Raw genomic sequence first — 23216 nt, 5'->3', positions numbered from 1 at the left:
GTTAATCAAGATACAAAGGTATCATGCTGGTACACATTTTTCTAACTATTAGTATTAAAAAAACTTGCTACAGACATAGTCCTTAGGTAGCGCATGGTCATTAAGCGTGGATGAGATAGCCATATTTTAAGTTCTGGAACCGAAAATTTTCAATTGCACTGACAACTTAAAATTGATTGGATTTTTTCTTAATACACAGAAAATAAAATAAAACTGGGTACTTGACAAAAAAGGCACTCAACAAAGAAGTAGTTTGTAGTTCAACACCATAAAAATTAAAATTTTTCCTACGACCACAAAAATTTTTGTCTTCTAAATAAGATTAATTCCAAAAAATGTATGGAAGTCTCATCAGAAATTTCTTTGTTTCAAATTCTTCTGCCACTTTACAACCCTCGCTGTGATCCTAACCGAGCTATATTTTCATATTTTTGCCTTAATATTCATTTAATGAATAGAGAATATCTATTTGTTCCACTAAAGACACAAATGTACAAGAATGAATTTGAATTGTAAATATTAACTATTAATACTAGTTAGTATATTTTTTTAAATCATTGATAAAATGCCAATTTTTTCTTCAAGAATTATCATTCAATGTCTTGCATTCTTAACTTGACCTTATATACAAGGATTGATTGTCCTGAAAATAATATACATTTAGTTACATTTACAACTTTTTTACCGACTTCAAACAAAAAAGGAGGAGGTTATCAATTCTGTATTTTTTTTATGTGTGTTACCTCAGAACTTCGTCGACTGGGTGAACCGATTTTGATGATTCTATTTGAAAGGTAGTGTTTCCCGTGTGGTCCCATTTCAGTTTAGTCGAGTTCTGACAACGACATCCATTAGAAAACCATAAAAGTCTTAAATTTACATTAAGTATGCACGACAAGAGGACCACTTACTCAATATCACGCCAACAGATTGCGATTATTCTTTTTTTAGTGACAAATTAGTTAGTGTACTACAGATTCACTAAAAATCACAAAATAAAAAAAACTTTTAATAAAAAGAAAACCAACTTCAAAAGAAATACTGACTCCAAAAATAACAAACTCACTCTCACTCCAAAAATAACAAACTCACTCTCACTCCAAAAATAACAAACTTTAACTACTTTACATTATCGTCGTTTTTTTTACTTTTTAGTGCATATTAATTTGTTTTGGAAAAGTTTTTCTTTTGAAGTCGGTTTTATTTTTATTAAAAAGATTTTTTTTATAATTGGCCAACATTCAAGATAAAGTATGTTTTTTGTATCAGCAGTAATAATTTGAATAAATGCGATCCGATCCACTTTATATGTGCAAGAAAATATTTTTTTATCGTCTTTAATTATTGAGAGGTCTAATACTTATTTTCTTGAATTTAGGTATTAAGATCATTGACTCCAAAAATATTTACTTGTAATAGGAATATCAACAGCCAAATAAACGCGTTCACAGCAATCCAGTATGATTAAGAGTAATTGCTCACAAGAAAAATATTGACCGAAGTTCTTTGTTGAAATTATTTTACTTTTTTGCACATCTTTTATACTTTTTAGTGAGTTTTTGTAATACACAACTCAGCATTGAAAGCTGTGAGTGAACAATATATCAACCCAATTTCCCCACCCTTATGGCCGAATTTTTTTTAATAAATTTATATGTGCCCATTATTTTGACCAAATTGGTTTTTACTGCATATTTGTAAAAGAATTGAAGAATTGTTTTTGAGCCTAACAACACTTAGTCAATATACTTCGAAAATAGGTGGTACTGAGGCAACTGTATCTATTTCGAAAAACTTTCATATTAAAAACCACTCAAGACAGTGAAAAATGCAACTTAGGCACTTAAGTTATAAGCAGGTTATATGCAAAGGTTTTAAAAACTAAACGCAAACTACACTAATCAATTTTATACTTAATATTTTAAATAGGACAATTAATATTTTAAATAAATTATCCTCGTAATGAATTTACTCTGCCAATATAGACAAGTACCTATCTCGAAAAATTTGTAGGGGCTCCATTTTGGGCGCCATTCACATCAATTGTTAGAATCCATCCAGAAAACATTTGTAGCCAATAATTCTCAATCAAGATACTTTGTAAAATAGCGATTTAATAATTGTTTCATTTGCTATGTAAATTTTACATTCACAGCGTTTATACTATCGATAAAAGATACAAATTGATGATAAAATATCCATGTTTACCGAATTCTCAGCACTTTTTTGAATCGATTTTAACTTTAATTATATAACTATAACCCATAGGCGAGTCACCAAGATCTCTCAGTTTTGTATTGCCATCAATAGCGCTACGATTTGAATTACCTAAGGAAAAACATTTTAATTCGTTATATTTCGAAGTAAACGTGTGTAAAAATCATCGAAATAGGCTTGAAATGTACTTTGAAGAGATTTTAACAAATGACGCGAATGTCGTACAGGTCAGAGCCCCGATCCATTTTACGAGCTAAGAACTTGTTTAATACCTTTTAAAATCGATCAACTACATAAAATTATAAATGAAAAGTTAAATATTTTATACGTTATGTACTTTTCAATTTTTACATCGAATAACGAATATTATATTTATTTTATGTTTCATATAACAAAATCGTAATTGAATTCGTGGTAAATAATGATGTATTCGATTTTAAAATAACATTAGTACATACAAAATGAAAAATAAAATTCAATCAATCACTGGGAAAACAAAAATAAATTTCATTACAAATTTTTTGTTCAATTTTTTCTTTTTTTTTTTTTCTCATAAATAAGATTACATTTTCCATTGTATTTTATCAAACAACTACATAAAAAACCACATACTACAAAACATTTTTCATAAACAAAAATGCAGCTAAGAAAAACTTTTATTAGTTTTGTATGGTAGTTTTAACACCATCAGGCGTTTCATATATTAAAGTTTTAAGTTAGTAATAAATTTCAACTGTGGATATACCTATACCGAGTATTCAAACAATTCGCATTGATACAACTATTATATTTCAAAACATAGTTATTCCATTACTCGCATTAATAGATAGATATATAAGATTCTGAAGGAAACACACATGTGATTTCATGCGTAAAATTTATATCCTCAAATTATTTTAGATTCACCAATATTTATTGAATTTTTTATATATTTTATATATTTATTGAACCGGCTCAGTGGTCGAGCGAGTAAAGGGGCAATCGCTTTTAACCGTTTGAATACTGATTGGGAGGTTGCGAATCCAGGCAGCGGCAGTCTGATCAATTATAATTAAAGAAGCCGTAAGTTGAACACACTTTCGTCACGTGCTAAAAAGGAAATAACCGACTCCTCTCACATCATAACAATTAATTGTATATTTGGATGTAGTTTAAAATAAATAAAGATTAAAAATAATGATGTGGGTGACCTCTGTTATAGACGGACATGTCTGAAAAAGAGAGGTTAATCCCGATTCCTATTTTATTATTATTATTATTATATTTTTTGATACGAGAATTGTCAATATTTTTGAGAGCTTGTTTTAAGACAACTGAAATTTGAGTATTAATTTCATTATTGAAGCAGGTTTGAAATTGGTCTTGCAATTGAGAGTTGTTTTGCTAACTAACGCTGTATGCGTGCTAGCTAAGCAATATAATTTTTGAAAAATTAAAAATAACGTTCTTTTATTATAAAAATAAATCATATTAAAATTACATACAAAGTCGACCAAACTCGTCGAAAAAAAATTCCCAAAACAAAGTAACTTCAAACTAAATGTCCCAGTAATAATATAATCATCTAAATAATATCAATCAAATAATAAAACCACCGTAAGTAAATATTGTAAATTATATTTATTATTTATTATTCAGAAATTTAATTCAGTGATCCACGGATTGGCCATGCCTTTAATGGGGTTGAGTTAGTGTGGGATTGCGCGTTTGTTTAGGTTTTATATTATTTTTCTTCTCATTATTGTTTCATTACATTTTGTGTTATTTTTTTACCTGAAGATATTTTGTTGTGGAAATATTTCGTCAAAGAGGTATTACGGCCGGAGAATAAGAGTCGTGCGGATATTTTGTCCGGCAATAATAAGGTAATCGACCAATTTGTTCAGTATAATCTCAGAACGAATTTGATAATGACCCCAAAATTTGTATAAAAAATGAAAGTTGTCGGGAATATTTTGTCCAGGAATAATAACGCAAGCGACCAATTGGTATTAATCTCAGAACGAACTTGACAATGGCCCAATAATTAATTACATGTATAAAATAATATTTTGATGTTCTGATAATAGTTTACAAAGGAATCATATGCAGCAAAGGCGGTAATGTCTATTTTCCACGTGAACTAATTTTATCTTCTTAAGTGAACAATGAGAAACACGCACAAATTGCTCAAAAGTTTATTAATGCAGGATTTCCTCTACAATTAGCCTTTTTCCTGTGAAGATTAAAAAAGATCCGCGATGGCAGCACTATCGGGAAGGGGGTACATACATTTTGATTTCTTTATGGCAACAACGTCAAATATACTTTGTAAAAATGAAATTAACGGAAGATGATGCGCCTGGAGAAAAATTTAAAAATGCAAAAATTCAAGATCACTATGTTCGATGGTTTGCATGTCGTGGTTTACCTGTTTCAGGTAATAAAAATGTACTCGTAGAGAGGTGACATCGCTCGTAGTAAGTAATAAATATACAAATTTCTTTCAAATATATTTTCATAAAAAAATTTTAGTTTTTTTTTCCACTTTTTTTCCAATTGAGTTTATCATGTGTTGTTTTTACAGTTAATTCTACCGGTGAAACCTTGGTATTAATTATTTTGAACACCCGGTTCGGTGTAGTATACGATATATAAAAATATATTAAAACGTATGACAATCAAAATCGGCTTCTTTAGTACATCACATCAATATTTTTCTTTTGATTAATCATTTTGTAAAATTGAAAAAATCTCAACTTTTTAAAATTTTCTAAAATTAAAATGAAATTGAGGTATAAACGAAAAAGTTTTAATTTAAATCAAGAACATTGAAAATATAAAGAATTATTTCACATATATTTTATGTTTAAAAGTTTAAAGTAAGAGATTTTGTCGAGCTAGTCATATGCAAATTTATTTCGTATTTGTCAGATGAATGTTTATGTGTTATTTCGTTTTTCGGCGTTAGAATCGATTTGCCTTTACAACCAAATTTTCGGTGTAACCGATGTTGTTAAAACTGTATTTGACTGTAAATCGCTTTTCTACTGATTAAAATGTATGCTTCATTATACAATCACGCACATATTAATACACAATGTTTTACAGGAGCATAAATCCCAGTACTTTTCGATTGCGCTTGTGGTTTACTTAATATATTTCGTTACTCAAAGTATAGCGTTTTCACTTGGCATCTTGGAGTTCTTATTATCGTGGACGCATACCGAGTATGCTTGCTTTGTTCGAAGTACCCATTTTGTGAGTCTTCGGTACAGCGTGAGTTTCGGCGGACATTTAATATAAATCGAAACGACCCTGTTCCTGTTAAAGGCTTAATCTTACGTTGGATAAAGAATATTCCTTCTTCTTATACTTTTTTTCATTACTAAGCCTTCTGTTGAACGATCATTAGCCAAACGTAAGATTCATTCGAGAGCCGGACGGGGCATTTGGTAAAACTCCCGCAGTATCGAAGTCATTGACTTGCCACTTCGAACAAAACAAACATTCTAGAATATGCGTTATCCTACAGACCACACTGATGACAACTCCATGAAGAACACTTGACTTTCAAGCACTCCCTATATAATAATCCTTTTTTTTAGGCTTAAAAATTTTCGTCATATTTACTATTCTATATAATTGTGTACTTTTTATTAAGATAATTTTTAACAATAGGGCCTCAATTATTCCTACCCCATAATGGCCTATATGAGTCTTTAAATCGCAACTATATTTTGCCAAATTGAGTTTTTCTTTTTAACAGTTCTATATCACTCGGTAGTTACAGAAATTCGATGTGACATACATTACGATAGAAAAAATATTAATTAAATATGTCACTGATTTACAAATCAGTTTTCAGTATGAATTTTAAATAACTACAAAAATTAACATTCGGTTTTTAATTGAATTTAATTAGAAATGAATCTAATTTCAATAAATTTACAACGAAAATTTGTTTACTTAAGTCGATTTTTATTTTAATATATACCTCTACTCATTCTGATGAAGTTAAATATACATCTTAAATTGATATTAATTAAGTATTTATATAAAAGAAACAATAAATGCTTTATATTTTATTCAAATGTGAAGAATTAAGAACGTTTGTGAAATAGAGATTTCTGTTTTAAAACAATAAGGGCAAAATTTAACTGAAGCGTACTGTCATTACTATCGTACCACGACAAAAATTAAAAATTTATAAATAATATTTTGTAAAGTATTTATTACAAAATTTCAAAATTCCAAAAATATCGATGCGCGTAAAACATACTAGTACTTCACAGTGTTAAAGGTTATAATATTGTTTTTGGTTAATCAAAGATAGAAAGGTACGAAAAATGCTTATTAATTAAAGAGTGATGATATTAAAATAGGTAGCACAGACTCAAATAAATCGCTGCAGTCCCTTTTCCCAAAGTTTTTAACAAGAAAATTGCAGGCTTTGAACAAGAAACTATTCAGTATAGAAATATTATAACAGCTACTCAATAAATATCATCCTTTAGCAAAGGAACTTCATTATGCGATGCAGAGTTATCGCTGACAACATGCAATAAAGAAATTCATATCTTTTATTAATTCCAATTGATCCGTCGGGCTTATACAGAACTTGGCTAATGATCTTTCCTTGCTGATCACGAAAAATTCTATATTACTAGTTTGATATCCACCCGATTCGCTGGGCTGAATAAAGACCACCGCGCTATACCCTCCACCTCTCTTGCCCTCACTTATCCCCATTCCATTACACTCGAAATAAAGGTAGAGATTGTTTAACACAGTAAAGTATATGTACAGATTTCAATATTTAAAAAAAATGCTATATAGTCTCGTTCACTATTTTTATAGCATTCATTAATTTATGATTCAAAATACTGCCCATAGATGGCGCAGTGAAATGTTATGTACTAAATTTATTTTTTTTTTTTAACTTTATTAATTACTAGCTTGATAACCGCCAGCGTTATTGGGCTTTAAAGTTAAAACTACCGCTTTATAGCCACCCCCTCTTTTGGTCTCACTTATCCCCCCTCCATAGTACTCGAAGGATTATTTTACACCGCTAAAATATAAAGGCAGTTTTCAATTTTTTTCAATGTAAAATAGTCCTAATTCATTGAGTCCTAATCAGAAAAGCTGGCCATGGATTGTTTGACATTTACTATTTTAAAATTTTACAGAAATTTTTAATAATATGGTTCAAAATGATGATCATATATGAAGCAGTAAAATGTCATATTAAATTTCATTTTTTATAATATATCTCATGTGTCATTCTGATGTATGAGCTACATTTTTGTTCAATTTCATTCAAATCAATTCAATAGTTTCAGCGTGAAAACGTAGCAAACAACTAAACAAACAAACAACCTTTCTTTCACTTTTATAATATATAGGAAAGAGATAGGGATAGAGATAGGAGAAAAAATATTTCAAAGTTTAAAATAAGTGCAGATTTCTGCACTTATTGCATGAATAATGTTGTAAAAATGATAAGAAATAATAATGATGATGATTTGAAAATAATGCCTAAAAGTACCCTCAGATAGTAGTCACAACTTTTCAAAGTTCGTGGTCTAAGGAGTTTTTTTTCGATTGTTTTTAATTATCTGAAAAGAGTTATTCTTTTTGCCTCTCCTATTTTTTCGACATTGTTCCACGCTTCCTTTTGAACAATTCTTAAATCATAGGTTGAAATTTAAAATGCTGTTTTACATCAACCACCTTCAAAAAACAAAATTTTTTTAATTCAATGTACTTTTCATTCGGTCACATCTGTTCAAGCTTTCAACAACTGATTTTTCTCTGTGTAAATATTTAATATCCGTTTTGTTTAAACAATGAATGAATATAATATTTTGATTTTTTTTTAATTAAAAAATATTAATTTGAATATTTTAAATGTTTAAACTCATTTTGAATTTTTATTAAACATTTCACACATTTTTTTATTAATATACTAACCGACGTTAATTCATAATGGCCGAAGAGGCAACGAGTATCTCCCTCTCTTGATTGGCCATGCATTTTCGACTATCTACGGCTTGAAAATTTGAAAGCATACTCTTGGTTAATAAATGTATTTACATGCCAAAAATTTTTTCTCTTTAGAACTATTCCCAAAGAATTGAAAAAAATTTATCACCTAAAAATTTTTGTCTGCTGATAGAGAATAAGTTACTACTGTAATCATCTGAACGAATATCGCTGACACTTATAAATAACCGAAAACTCCAAGTCTGTTTTTGAAGGATTCAAAGTTTGAACACTAAGAAGTATAGATACAACTTTAACCATGATTTGAGTGAATAAATGCAAAAAACTGTTTTTCAACTTTTTGCAGGCTTTTTGTCGTTTTTTGCGTATTGAGTTGCCGTTGAATTATTTTTAATACAGATTCGATTTTTCAAAAATGCAACAATTTTCTATTTGGTTAAACTTACCTATATCAATCCTCCGAAAGACTTAATTTTTGCTATATTTTCCAAGTATAGGATATAATTTAATAGAAAACGATGTAAAATTATTTGAAAAACATGTTTATTTTAATTTTCGTAATTATTTTGCAACTAGGAACAATAATTAACTTAAAAATTAAGCGTGTAATTGTTTTCGGCATTCTGTTTCAAAATTGCCACTTGGATCAAATCTTTGTTTGAGACGTTTTAATACTTCAGGTTTTTCTTTTTCCAAATGATTGAAAACTTTCTTGAATCCATCCTTTTGTTTGGCCGAGCATTTCTTACAACAAGTTTTTATAGCATCTTCAAAATGTTCTGCAATATAACAAAACCAAAAATATTTATATGTAAACAAATAAAAAATTGTGAATAGTTGCCAAATATATAATCAATTTTTTTTATTGTTATTAAGTGCTGAATGCTCTAGAAAAACCATGTAATTTCAGTAATAGTATTTCTTCAACATGAAAACAAACTAATGGTGGTTCCACTCGATACAGACTATTGTTTGTATAGATATTTGTACATGCTGAAAGTCTGAGTAAAAATGTTCATGTAATTAATATGATGACGAAATGTATGTGCAGACTTATCATTAGTATGGGAATACTTCCAACTTCTGTGCTAAGATTTTCCTAATTCATACTTTACGATCATAACGACTTTTGTTTGCACTGATTTGTTGCGCAGACAAAATTCTATAGAAGTCTGTGTGAAGATAGCATCGTGTGGACCTTCCATAAGTCGCAGTTTCATTTGCAATTATTTTGTCTAAAGAATATTACTTTTTCGCCGAAAATTAAAATAAAATTTCATATGTTTAATGTTTTGTGACGTGTCACTCTTTAAAAGTTTCTGTATATTTCTACTTATTAGAATTGTTTAGCGCGTGACATTTCCCGATAAAACTCCCCGATAAATTGCGAAGAAACTATACGTTAAAATACATAATTTTTGAAAGTTCTAATTATTTGAAACTATCGGAATAATTTTTGGGTCTCTTTATAGATATTATAATTTAAGCCAAGAGAAATCATCACGGAAGTTCAACGAAAAGGCTTTGAGTCATTAAATTAGATGAGATTTTAGCTGGGTTTAATACTCAGGAAACCTGTTGTTTTCCGACCAGATTAATCTACTGCGCCGCCTTTGCATTCAAAGATGCAAAGGTGGTGCTCCCATAGTTTGAATTAGTGGTGAGCACCAAGACCAAAACAAGACTAATTTGATTGTGTTTATCTTACAAATTTAGGCTTGAACCTTGCTTTTTCTCTTACATATTGGTCTTGTTCTTTTTATAATTAACTGTCTCTGCCTTGCATACTTGATGTTATACTTCGTTCTTGCACTTAATAAATATGCAAAACCAAACTAGACTGGCAAGACCAAGACCAATGAGTAAGATAAATGCGCTTAACCCACTATACTTAGTTCGTTAAACAGAGGTTGTTAAATACAGTCTTGGTTTTGATCTTGATTTGGTTCATCACTAGCTTGAATAAGCTTTTAGTATTCCACACAGGATCGGTATTCTAGTTTCCTCCTCTTCATGACAAAGTCTGCGGAGATCGTTCGTTGTGAGAATAAGTTTGTGCATATGCTTAATGGCCGAGAAGTATCTTCAAATGATTTTTGCACTTAGAAGCTTTTTTCCATGAAGCACCTATTATAGGAGCCTTTGTATGGTCTTGAAGTTAGTGGTTGCTAAAGGGTAATTCCGCTTGTGTACCATCCATTTTTTTATTTTAGTTTTTATGGTGCTTTATAAGTTCCCTAAGAAGTGAACGATTAATGAAATATATGGACTCATTTAATCGAATCAGTAAATGTGTTCAAAGTATTGAAATAAATTTGGACCGTTCAACAAAAACTAATTATGTTATAACACTCCATATACTCAATTTCAATAACATATTATACGATATATGAGTTAGCTGCAACATGAAACTAATAAAATATGATTTTAAAAGAAAAAATGTAAATTTTTTACTGTGTACAAACATGAAAATCAAGTTTATTTTAAAATTTAATTTATACCCACTTTATGATTGAAAAATATAATATAGGTTAAATAGTAATTATGATATTATATTTTTAATGAATAATAATAACATCAGATAGAAATACGGTTTTATTTCGAAAATCAAATCTGAAATTTTAAGATATTCTAACACAATAAAAAGAATATGAATGTTTATCTGCGTTAAGGTTCCATGCGTTGTGCTAGACAGACTTAATAACTCCAATTCAAGCTCTCTTTTATGCCAGAGATAAATAACTCCAGCTTAAGAGAAAACGTTTAAAAGTAGTCTACCTTTCGAATGTTGCAGCCCGCCTGCGCAGAAACAGTTAAATAGAAGTTAGCAATAAAAATTTGCATTAGTTCCAGGTCATCTAGTTATTTATCACCTCATTGACTTTGCGGTACTTCTAATTCGCATGCAACGTTCATTTTTCGAAATAATTTGTAATGATAAATTCTTAAACATTTTTGAAGTAGTCCTAAGGTAGGCCCAGACCAATGACTAAAGCGCCAATAAGAGAACTTGGATTACAAGTAGTAATACAAGTTGTTGGACTGTTTAGAAGCACCACGGATAGAGAAATTTTTGACTTGCTGCTCATTAATTCAAAAACGCTGATCTTATAATTACAAAGATATTTAATTTAGACCAAGTATCTTGAAGATCAACTCTAGTACCTCATTTGGTTAAGGCGTAACCAATTCTGTTTGCGGTGTGCATAGGGTAGCAGATTCGATTCCCGCCGTCGTTAAAAAAAATTTATTTAATTAATAGTTGTGATAGGCTGGTGCACTCAGCCTCTGAAAATAATTATGGAGATGCAAAATGAAATTACCACCTTTATTAGTAATGGACACCAGAGCCTAAGTGTGTTATTCGTGGACAGCCAATATAACCTAACCTAACCTAACGTAGTATCTTAAAAATATTTATTTCAATATTTTAAAGAAAATTCCTATTCCTGTCTTTTAAATGTTTAAATATTTATCTGTAAAATCTTTGATCAATAATAATTTATCAATGAATTAGCCATTAAATTTTGATCAGGTCTTTTAAGATTATATTCATCACGGTTTGTTTATATTTTAATTTATTAAAAAATAAAATTCAACTAAACAATTTTTTTAATGCTTAATTAATGATATTTATGTGAAGTTTAGGTATAAACTTTTTTATATTGTAATTTCCAAAAACAATAAAGCCATCTGGTACAATTATTTTTTAATAAAAATTATATATAAAATTAAAAACAAATATAAACTTTATTATTGTACTGTATTTGTATATTATACAGTTAAAGTCAATTAGAAAGAGAGTCACGCATGTTTTTTACTGTTATATATGTAAACGTAAGTAAAGATCATGTTTCCACCCAGAATTCGATGTTAAGTATTGAATCTTTTCTACATTCATTTGATTTGTCTCTTAACAAAGGAGTTTTGATTCCTTTTGCTTACATTTTCCTTTAAAACATCCTTCAATGCTCAAGAAAACCTCTTCAACGCTATGCAAATCGAGAAAAGTAGGTTAGTTTAGGTTATATTGGCTGTCCACGAACGACAAACTTAGGCTATAGAGCCCGATATGATAATTTCATTTATCAGCTCCTCAATTTCAGAGGCTGAGTGCACTTCCTTCATGCATATACCATGCACTACACCAGCCCATCACAACTATTAATTAAATTTTGTTGCGACGGCGGGAATCGAGCCCGCTACCCTAAGCATACCGCGGATGGAATTGGTTCCGCCTTAACCAACTGATCTTATGTCAAGAAAAGTAATTTGTTTCTAAATGTCACTGGCAAATTTTATAATAGCGTATTTTTCGATTTTGAGATCAAAAAGTTGATCTGAAGTAGGTACAAAAAGCCACAATGGCTTAATATAAAAAGGAACAAACAAAACCATTTGTGTGTATTATTAAGAGCTGATAAAGTTTCCAATCTTATATTTCGAAAATAGAATGGAAAATCAAATAACAGAAAAATATGTATCGACTCATTTGTAGGAGAAACGAAAAGGAATATTTCTATGGTATGTTTTTATGTATAAGGATGTCTTCTTGGTCAAAAGGTGACTTTGTGTTTTGAATTGAACAATATATGTCGTGTAGCAGATTTCTCTTATTTGCCACAAAAATTTTTTTCGTGGATCTTAGTTACGAATCATAATTTTAGGTATCAAGGTATAATAATTTCTTTACAGATTCTTATTTTTTACCAAAAGCAATCAATTTGGGGACAAAATTGTTTCCAAGTACTATTATTTGAGTTTTTAGCCTTAAACACGTAAAATCGGGTACCGAAAAAAGAATATCTACTTTTATTTGCAGCAAAGAACAAAAGTTGATACCTGTTTAACAATAAAAACATCACCGTTTAAAAAAAAAAATCTTGTATTTTCATTTCCCCTAAAAATGAACCGATACGTGTTTTCACGGTTTAAGATTGTTCATTTCATTTTCAATATAAAAGACCAATCTGTAAGCTTTTTAAAAAATCTGCCTGTGTTTGAACGGAAACCATCGTATTATTCGAACAATAAAATAAAATTGTATATACATACTTTTTAATTCCTCTCCTTCTGGTGTACATTTTCCTTTCTCTTCAAGACAATCAATGTAATTATTTAATAATCGTTCATTTGAAAGTATTGCATTCACATCAATGTTATCATATTTCGTTGGATACGATTCTTGTTGAGCGTAAACAATGGTTACAACTAAAATAATTACCGACACAATAATTGTTAATTTCATTTTTAATTGTTTATTTTATTTTTCCTTCGTCAAGTAAATTCAATTATATCACTGATAATAAATATCACAAAATCAACGATATTTATATACGCTAAGAAATTTGATGGCCATTCAGAGATAACATATTGTGTCAAATACAGGGTAGAGCAGAGAAGTGTGCGATATTGAAAACCCCATTGATTTTTCCAAACTATGTCTTTTACCATTATAAACTACATAAAAAAACATTATAAAAAACTAAGTACTGAAGTATGGTGTATGGTGTTTCTAAGTAAATTAATTTAATTTAGTAAATTTTGTTTCATTCCTTGTAACTACGGAGGGCAGAGGCTAGGAGGACCATCTTAGTGCATCAACCTGTACCTCGAAAAGCAGCAAATAAGGATAGAATCAAATAAGGCGCTGTTGTAGAAAATGTGTTTTAAAAAATGTGCTCAAATTCAAGCTCGGTTCTAGAATTTTTTTTTTTTTCGAGGGGGTCACAAGATTAAAAAAAATCAAAAATAACAAAAATAACCAAATAAACAAAGCAAACCGAATTTTTTGAATGAATTAAAAACAGAGCCAGAATAACCTTATGCAAAAACCTACCCAATTTGTGTGACTATAAAATTCATTACATTTATATATGAACTTATAGTTTATATAAAATTATAAAGTTAACCCTTGCGAGTCTCCCCCCTTGAATCCGCGCCTGCTCAAAGTAATAAGAATTAATCGAGATCTAAAAAAGTTTTTAGAGAAGGATAAAGACGTTTACATCAATTACCGTTTTGCTACACAAGCGCTATTCTGGTCAATTTTAGAACTGTTATTTGATGTTTTCAGCTGGACACATTTTTACTTTTATTTAAGATGGGCCGCCTTAGCTCTACTCTCCATACTTGTAACCTATATCGCTAATTAAATTACTTTAATCAAGACGTAATCATTTGTGCAGGTGAAAATTATTCCTGAAATTATTCACCATATCCCATTGATTTGAACCTGATCTGGTCATTTTCGCTTTTTCATTAATTCAATATTGTTTTATCACTCACATCATAAATGTAATTGTAAATATGGATGTAGTAAAATAAACAAAGATTATCAAATAATGGTGTGGATGGCCTCTGTAACAGGCGTATATGGGTGGCCTCTGTTATAGGCGTATAAGAGTAACGGAGGTTCAACCCCATTATAATTATTATTATTGATATAAAAAAACTTTCGAAGCGTAAATGTAATTGTACGGTAACCATTGACTTAAGAATCCAATGTAATTTTCCTAAAAATATAAGTGATTTTCTTCAGCAAACCTTTAAGTTCTGAAAAAAAGCTTCGGGTTTCTATTTACGACATTTTCAAAATCGACGTCTCTGCTCCACTCTGTATTTATCTAATTAAAGGATATTCTCTGTTTAATCGGTTAAGAAATTATTATTGCAATTCCGCTTGTATTTTTATAAATAATGTAAATAAAAAATACAGGAAATTATATTGGTTGCCACTGTACTGTATAAATTTTTAATATTTTTTAACCTTTGTTATTATATTTTTTAACCTAAAATTTTCTAGTTTTCCTTTATTTCATATTTAACCTTTGTTAAACATGATTCATAAGAAACATTATCCTTTATATTTATTTATGAATGGTAAATTATTGAAAAATATGTGTGACAACAAAAAAATAAATGATTTATTTGAGCAATATTGAGGCCGATTTTTATTTGTTAAGGTGGTTATGAAGGATTCTTTGAAAACTCTGACAATAAACTTGTGATAGATTTTCAAACCTTGTATACAAGAAATATATAAAGGTATATTACATTTAGTCCCAGGTTTGCTTAGAAATATTGATCCACCACCACGATTATTAAAAAAAGAGATATCGAGTTGAAATTTTTAAAGCATTTTTAGAACATAAAATGTGATTTTGAGTTCGCAAATTCAACCTATATACCGTGACTAAAAGTTAAACTGACTAAAAGTTAATTTTTTTTGAAACATTTTAATGAGCCCAAATTAAGGCAAAATTTTTGTTTCCATTTTTTCGAAAACTGTACAAGACAGAAAGTTTACAATTTGTAGGTAGCTTCGAATAGTGAGTCTATTAATTATAATTTCATACTAAATCTATTGAATAATATTCAGGAGATAAAATAGAAAATTTTCGCAATTTCAAAATGGTGCTTGAAAGGCCAATATTTTATTCTACATACGCGTGCTTGTTTTTTTTATACATATCTTATTTAAAAACAAGTGAAACCAATCAATTGACTGATTTCATTGTTAACATACCATGAATAGACAGTGTTGATTACTCTGTGACATTACACATACATACATGTCACACACATATAACTGATATACCCATATAATACTAAACTTTTGTTCTAGCTCTAACGGTTTACAAGGTAGGTCCTACGGACCCAAGACCCAATTGACCTATGTTGCTCATTTACAAACTGGACCTCACTTTTTACGTCCTCATTACGCTATAAAAACTTCAGCTTGATATCTCTTTTCGTTTTTGAGTAATCTTGATGACAGACGGACAGACGACAGGCGACAAACGACAGACGACAGACAGACAAACAACCGGGGAAATGGACTAATTAGATGATTTTATGAACACCTATACCAAAATTTTGTTCATAGCATCATTATTTTTAAGCGTTACAAACTTGGGACTAAGCTTAGTATACCTTAATATATTTCACATACATGGTATAAAAACTTGGGACTGAATTTTTCAGTTTTTTAATATACAGTTCATTGAGTTTTCTTTATTTTAAACAAATAATCATAATAATTCTTATGAATTAATTTTGCACATAAAAATTAAAAATTAACAGCAGAAAATAATTAAGTTAAACATGATATATTCATAATTATGATGTCAATATCATATTATTTAAATTAAATATTCAAGAAAAGTGTTGTGTGAGTTAAATGATACGAGATTTGATCGCATGGTAGATAAAAAAGACAAATTTAATTTTTGTTTTTAATGGAAATGTTTTGAAAGATACTATAATAAGATTCCATAGAGCTTTTGGAAAAATATTTTATTTTTCGTACAAAAAAAAAAAAAAACTTTCCTAACTTAAAATAAATTTTTATGTAATTTTTTTACTGTATAACAATAATTGAATATAGTAGTCCTAGAATTGCTGTGAAATACCCTTTGACAGTTTCAGTTACCAATAAATCAGTTAAATATTAAGGATGTATGAGCACGGTAGTTTGGGCACAAATTTAAAAAATTCATATTTTCAATTTTGATTGTGAATTATGTTATAACTTGACGATATAAGACGAAAAGTAAAAATACAATTTTTCGATATCAGGCGTATTATTTAAAATATCGAAAATTGATAATTTTGTTTAATTAGTCTGCTTTCGATATTTGGTAAACCAAGGCAAGTATCGAAAAATTGTATTCTTATTTTTCGTCTACATTCATAAAGATAGACTAAAATTCACCATCGAAGTTGAAAATAAGATAAGAATATTTTCAACCCTAAATCTACCCTGCTCGTACATCCCTTATATGGATGGAATTTTTTTTCTTTTCTAGGCTATATGATTACTTTCTATTAAACAGTTTTTTTTCTAATTTGTTTTCATTCGTTCAAGTGAAAATTATCAAAAACTTTCAAAATATGTCGTTTTTTGAGATTTCTCTATTCGCTCCGAGCGTGAATTTCGTTTCCATGACAACGATACACTACTTTAATTATAGAATTAATGGATGCATATATAATTGTGTGGATTGCATTGAAAACTTACATTTAAAATTTAATATTCTTGTTTCACAAATTTAAATAAATAATTACGATAATTAACATTTGAAAAATAATATTTGTACAATTTGATTTCTTATTTTCACAATTTTTAATGCATTAAGTTTAATTAATTAGTGTTTTTCAATCATTTTAATTTGACAGTTTCTATATCATTAACATGTAAATAATTGCAAATTAGTCATAACAGCCCACTTTATCTCCAAAATTTTTCACTTAAAGCGCTGGCATCGATTTTATTATCCCTACCATGACTACGCACACAACGAATAAGAGCAATGTATTTTATATCGATTTTCAATGATATTTTTCATAAAAATTTGCATGGATACCTAAGCTGAAATTCTAACAAAATATTCTTTGAGTAAAATTCTACCCATAAAATATTTTGACCCTTTTAATCAATTATTGTTGCCATGCTCATACATCCTTAAAATTAATATTCACGCCGAAAAACCATATTTCAGTCTTGCATATCTCCTCAAACGACACACCATTTTAGCTTTATAATACTAGGAATAAAATATACGAATGAAGGTAATAATTTCGGCTGCGTATATTTATAGCCTATTGATATAACCTGTTATAGGATGATTATGTTATTTATGTGCATTTTTTATTAATAATTACCCTCTTAATTGATCGGTAAGGTACCCAAATTTTTGTTTTATATAATACGATTTTTCGTTAACCATAACATACCTAATAAAAATTTGCATCATTATCCATTAACTTATTTATTTCTACAACTGCCGAAAATTAACACTCGGAAAATTACAAATATCAACAACCCAGGAGAGCAATATTTTTAAATAACGAAAGAAATCAGCTATCAAAACTGAAAATCACGCTTTAAACACAAAAATAGAAAATTTCTAGAAAATTAATATATCAACGTATTCTATAATCGTACTAAAATTTTTTTATTCAATAGCAAGTAAAATTTACAAAATTTAAAAACCCTGACAAATTTTTCGGATTCGGAAACCTAAACTTGTAATTGATACTGTATCTAAGAACACTCTGCATTAAATTACCTTTTTCGTTTAAGCCTTTTTCAATCTGAGCCGATTTTGATTATCATCACCAATTTTTTAGTGTTTTCGGGTACGGAACCCTTAACTCGCACTTGAAACGAAGTTAAGAACACTCGCCATTGAATTATCTCTTTCAATCAAAAAAAAATCGGTTCAGCCCACATACACACATAGCTGTCAAACTTATAACACCACTTTTTTTTTAGTTCGGGGGTTAAAAATGATTAGCTAAATGAAAATATACTCGGATTGTAAATATTTAATTTACGTATTAGTAAAGCCAATCCAAAAAGGCACATAGGTTTAGTAAACTAATGATTGGGTACTCTATAAATTAATTTTGAAGTTGATCAAACAACCTTAATATTAAAACAAAACACGACTAATATAAAAAACAGTAGTAGTGACGACTTCCATGTAAATTCCATACTATCGAAGAGGAAAAGTTTCTTGTTTTGATGACCAAATTTGTTGTTTTACACACATTAAAATATGACAATTAGAGCCATTCTTCTGATTTTTAATTATTAAATTATAAATAATTTTATGTTATTTTATTCATTTATTTTTTATTTAATTTTTACGTAATTTTTATACCATGCATATATGTAATATGTATGGTATACTAAGTTTAGTCCCAAGTTTTTAACGCTTAAAAATATTACGCACAAAATTTTGGTATAGGTGTTAATAAAATCACTTAATTAGTCCATTTCCGGTTGTCCGCCGTCTATCTATCTGTGGACACGATTACTCAAGCTGAAAAGATATCAACCTGAAATTTTTAAGCGTGCTGAGGACGTAAAATGTGAGGTCGAGATCGTAAATGAGCAACATAGATCAAATGGGTCTTGGATCCGTAGAACCCATGTTGTAAACCGTTAGAAATAGTACAAAAGTTTAAACGTAAAAAATATTCCTTATAAAAAAATAACCTATTTTTAATTGAAACATTTTTTCGTAAACATGCAAGTGCAAATTAAGCGCATATTGTATAGTATTTATTATATGGGGATATCAGCCATGTATGTGTGACATGTATGTATGTGTAATGTGATAAAGTAATCAACACTGCCTATGTATGGCATTTCAACAATTAACTCAGTCAATTGTTTGTTTTCACTTGTTCACTATATAATTCTGTACTATTTTGTTACACAAACTGTAATTTTGTAATGATTGATTTGCTTTTTGTATATCAATAAAGAATATATGGGTATATAGGTACTTATTTAAACAAAACAAAAAATACACAACTTTTTACATTATTTATATAGAATTTTTTTTTTTTTGAAATAAATAAACAGCAAAAGAAAATCATTTAAACTTAATTGTTTGAACATTTAATAATTCAGTTCCTTATTATATTTTTCATATTTTAAGTAAGAATTCTATTGTACCAAAAATATGCTATACAAAATAATTAATTTTAATTGTAGTCATTTATTTTGAATTTACAATTAACTCATTATAAACAAACAAATTGTGTATTTATTTTATATCAGAATAATGAGAAAATTATTTATTTGTTTGAAAGTATAAGATTTAGAAGAAAAACTAATGGAAAATTTTAATTAATTTGTTTCAATTTAAGATGAATCTTAAAGTACATATTGTTACATCTTTCAGTAGTATAACGGTCAAGGGCGATTTGCTGTACATTGATTGTATCTATTTCTGCTCCGCGTTTTTATACCATGCATATACCTAATATGCCAGGTATACTAAGTTTAGTCCCAAGTTTGTAACGCTTAAAAATATTGATGCTACCAACCAAATAATGTAAATTTTATAGTATGTAGTATATGGGAATATCAGTTATATATGTGTGACATGTATGTATGTGTAATGTGATAGAGTAATCAACACTGTCTATGCATGTTATTTCAACTAATAACTCAGTCAATAATATGACGATATCTTTTCGGTTTATATTGCCGTAAATACACTTCGATCGACACCTCAACGAAGTCGATATCATTTTTGTTCGCGCAATATCGATCAAGAAATGTGACTACGAACGTATGTACACACACCCACACTCATACACAAGATATGTTGAAAATCTCGATTTCAAAAATCAGACCCATTATAATCAATTCCTATACTGGGACGTTAAAAGTAACTAAATTTTAAAGTAATCTTCACGGGGCATTATTTCATTTATTTATGCCCAAAGATATAAAAATGACGTTCTTTCACAAATATTGCATCTATTTCAAATTGGTTTCGTTAAAATATATTAAAAACTACATTACTTCTAATTTTTAAAAAGATAATTAGAAAAAACTAGCAACATACAAATGATGAGAATATTCATTACATTTTTTCGTTACCTACAAAAGAATTACAGAATATTTTTAGAAAAAATTTTTATACCTTCCGGTTATTTGTTTACAAAAAAAAAAAAAAAAAAAAAAAGACCTGCATTCAAAATACATATTCCTCGTTTTCATAATGTCATATTTTATTATAGCATAACATTCAAAGTGAAATGTTTGCATAAGATGAAAATTTTAAAAATAAATATACAAATCTAAATTTATATGTATCATAAAACGTAACTTATACAAAGAGTTTGTTGATGAATGAGGTTTAATATTTACCTAGCGGAAACAAACAATTGACTGAGTTAATTGTTGAAATACCATGCAACGGAAGTGGTGATTACACAATCATTTGTTCTTTTACGTTATGTAAGTAAAGAAAGATATTTACTCTTACATAACCACAGTGGTGTACATATAACACGACTGTGGTGTCACACACACTGACACCAACTGATATTCATATATAATACATACTATAAAATTTTCCTACCTAATTTGCGCCCTCGTGAGTAAACAGCGATGTTTACGAAAACATGTTTCAAATAAAAGTTATCAAGACCCAATTAATCAAAATTCCAGTTTGATATCTCTTTTCGTTTTTGAGTTGTCGTGTTTACGAACGGACAGGCAGACATACGGACAACTGGGATGGATTATTATGATTTTATGAAAACCTATACCAAAATTTTCTCCGTAGTACGATATATTTTAATGCGTTACTTTGGAACTAAACTTAGTATTCCTTCATGTATTTCATATAAACATGGTATAAAATTCATAATTCGCTGATATTTATAATTCTTGCAAAACTTTTCTTGTGATTTCGCTTAGTTAGGGATTTTACCGATTAATCGTAAAGAGCATTGTCCAGTAATATTATTTATTAATCGTAAAGAGCATAGTCCAATAATAATATATATATGTAATCATGTTTGTCTGTAATATATATCAAGGCATACTAAGTTTAGTTCCAAGTTTGTAACGCCTTAAAATATTGATGCTACGAACAAAATATGGTATAGGTGTTCCTAAAATCACCTAATTTGCCCATTTCCGATTGTCCGTCTGCCTGTCTATAAATTCGAAATAGAGAGTTGATAATTTGCATTCTCGAAAAACAAAAAATAATTTTAGAAAATAGTTTCTAAAATTTTCGAAAACCAAATAAATGGCAGCCGAAAACCGCCATAATTCTGTCCTTTTTTTAAACTCTTCTAATTTATAAAAGAACTAATGCATAGCATGCACTGATATTCAACATTTTTTATATAGGGTATTTTAACAATTAACTCAGCCAATTGTTTGTTTTTACTTATTATTTATATGTATACTCTGAGATTACTTTCTTTGAGGCAATGCAAATTCACAAAAACTTTATTCGTCATAGTACTTGCAATAGAAAAAGATATTTGAAAAAAATGTTTACTCTAATAAGAGGAATATTCATGTATTTTTTTAATATTTTTAATTCATTGTTTACACCGTTATAACATAGTAAAAAATATAAATACTGTTTAAAAATGCTGTTATTAAGTGCAAAAAAATATTTAAAATACAGTATAATTTTGAGATGTTTAAACGCAGTCTTTTGGCGCTTTCTGTTGATGACGCATAAGTACGTGATCAGTCAATTAGTGGCAGTTCAATGTATAATTTACCCTTTAAAAAATGAATTTACAACACAAAATTTACACTCGTTTTTTTTAAGTTTTCTAATAAAAAGTCGTAGAATAATATACCTCAGTGTAATACCATATAAAATGTAAGTAATTAAAACCATACAGTATGTCAACAAATTTGACAAGCCAGTACTATGATGCCACGTTCGTATAAAAATTTAAATTTCCGTTTTAGAAATTTTTAAATGCCCTCACTGAATTTGAACTGTTATTAATTAATTTTAAGTAATTAAAAAGATTTCAATTACTAAAATAATGGTTTAGTTGAAATGTCCAGTCAATAAAGTTACGGAAGAAAAATATTTAAACCAAATTTAAATTTCATGAATATTTCCTATTGAACGAATCTTTCATATTGTGTATTCCACCTTTAATATTTTAGAAATTATCTTTATTACATCATTAATAACAGAGATTTTTCTTAAGTAATATGATTGTGAAGTTAGTCTGCGTATCACAGATGTACTTCTGTATCTATTACACAAATATACAATATATAAAAGTACCTATATATCTTTCCACAACGAGTTTAGTTATTAAGTAGTTCACCTTATGAAAGCATGTCATCATAATTATTATTAATAATAATGACAAATTTAATTATCTAGCTAAATCTTATTAATGTCTGTTACTATCATATACTATATACGGTGCTACAGAGAAGTGTTCAATTTTGAAAACGCTTTAGAGTGAAATCGTCTCAATATTTCAAAACTATATTTTTAGCATCATAAACTATTAGTCGCATAAACGAATACATAAAATAGTCATTCTAAGGGAATCTTCCATAACAGCTCCGATTTTTATGATTTTTTTTCAATGTTTCTTTATATACATAGTTTTAAATCAGAAACCTTTCAGAGTGGGGAAATACTCTGGTGGAGGAAAATGCAATGTCCCGACTGATTCATAGACGCCCAACCAAAATT

General features: G+C 28.7%; 2 protein-coding genes across 2 annotated transcripts in view; one reads left to right on the top strand and one right to left on the bottom strand.

The window, feature by feature from the left end:
- LOC123297066 (exocyst complex component 5-like) overlaps positions 1 to 23216 on the top strand; it is a 114095-nt gene that overhangs the window by 1464 nt on the left and 89415 nt on the right. The window lies entirely within an intron of this gene.
- Positions 8801 to 13491, bottom strand: LOC123290947 (ejaculatory bulb-specific protein 3-like). Its single transcript, XM_044871335.1, has 2 exons — positions 13261 to 13491; positions 8801 to 8984 (listed from the first exon to the last, which is right to left on the bottom strand). The coding sequence occupies exons 1-2, from the start codon at positions 13451 to 13453 to the stop codon at positions 8803 to 8805; spliced, it is 375 nt and encodes a 124-aa protein (XP_044727270.1). The 5' UTR covers positions 13454 to 13491; the 3' UTR covers positions 8801 to 8802.

Source organism: Chrysoperla carnea, chromosome 1 (genome assembly GCF_905475395.1).
Source record: "Chrysoperla carnea chromosome 1, inChrCarn1.1, whole genome shotgun sequence".
Lineage (NCBI taxonomy): Eukaryota > Metazoa > Arthropoda > Insecta > Neuroptera > Chrysopidae > Chrysoperla > Chrysoperla carnea.
This window is presented reverse-complemented; position numbering and strand designations above follow the sequence as displayed.

Excerpts from the sequence above, each read along its gene's own strand:
- LOC123290947 (XM_044871335.1), bottom strand. The coding sequence starts at position 13,453 with ATGAAATTAACAATTATTGTGTCGGTAATTATTTTAGTTGTAACCATT. Across the intron at positions 8,985-13,260 it reads AGAAGGAGAGGAATTAAAAA|AACATTTTGAAGATGCTATA; the intron begins GTATGTATATAC and ends GTTATATTGCAG.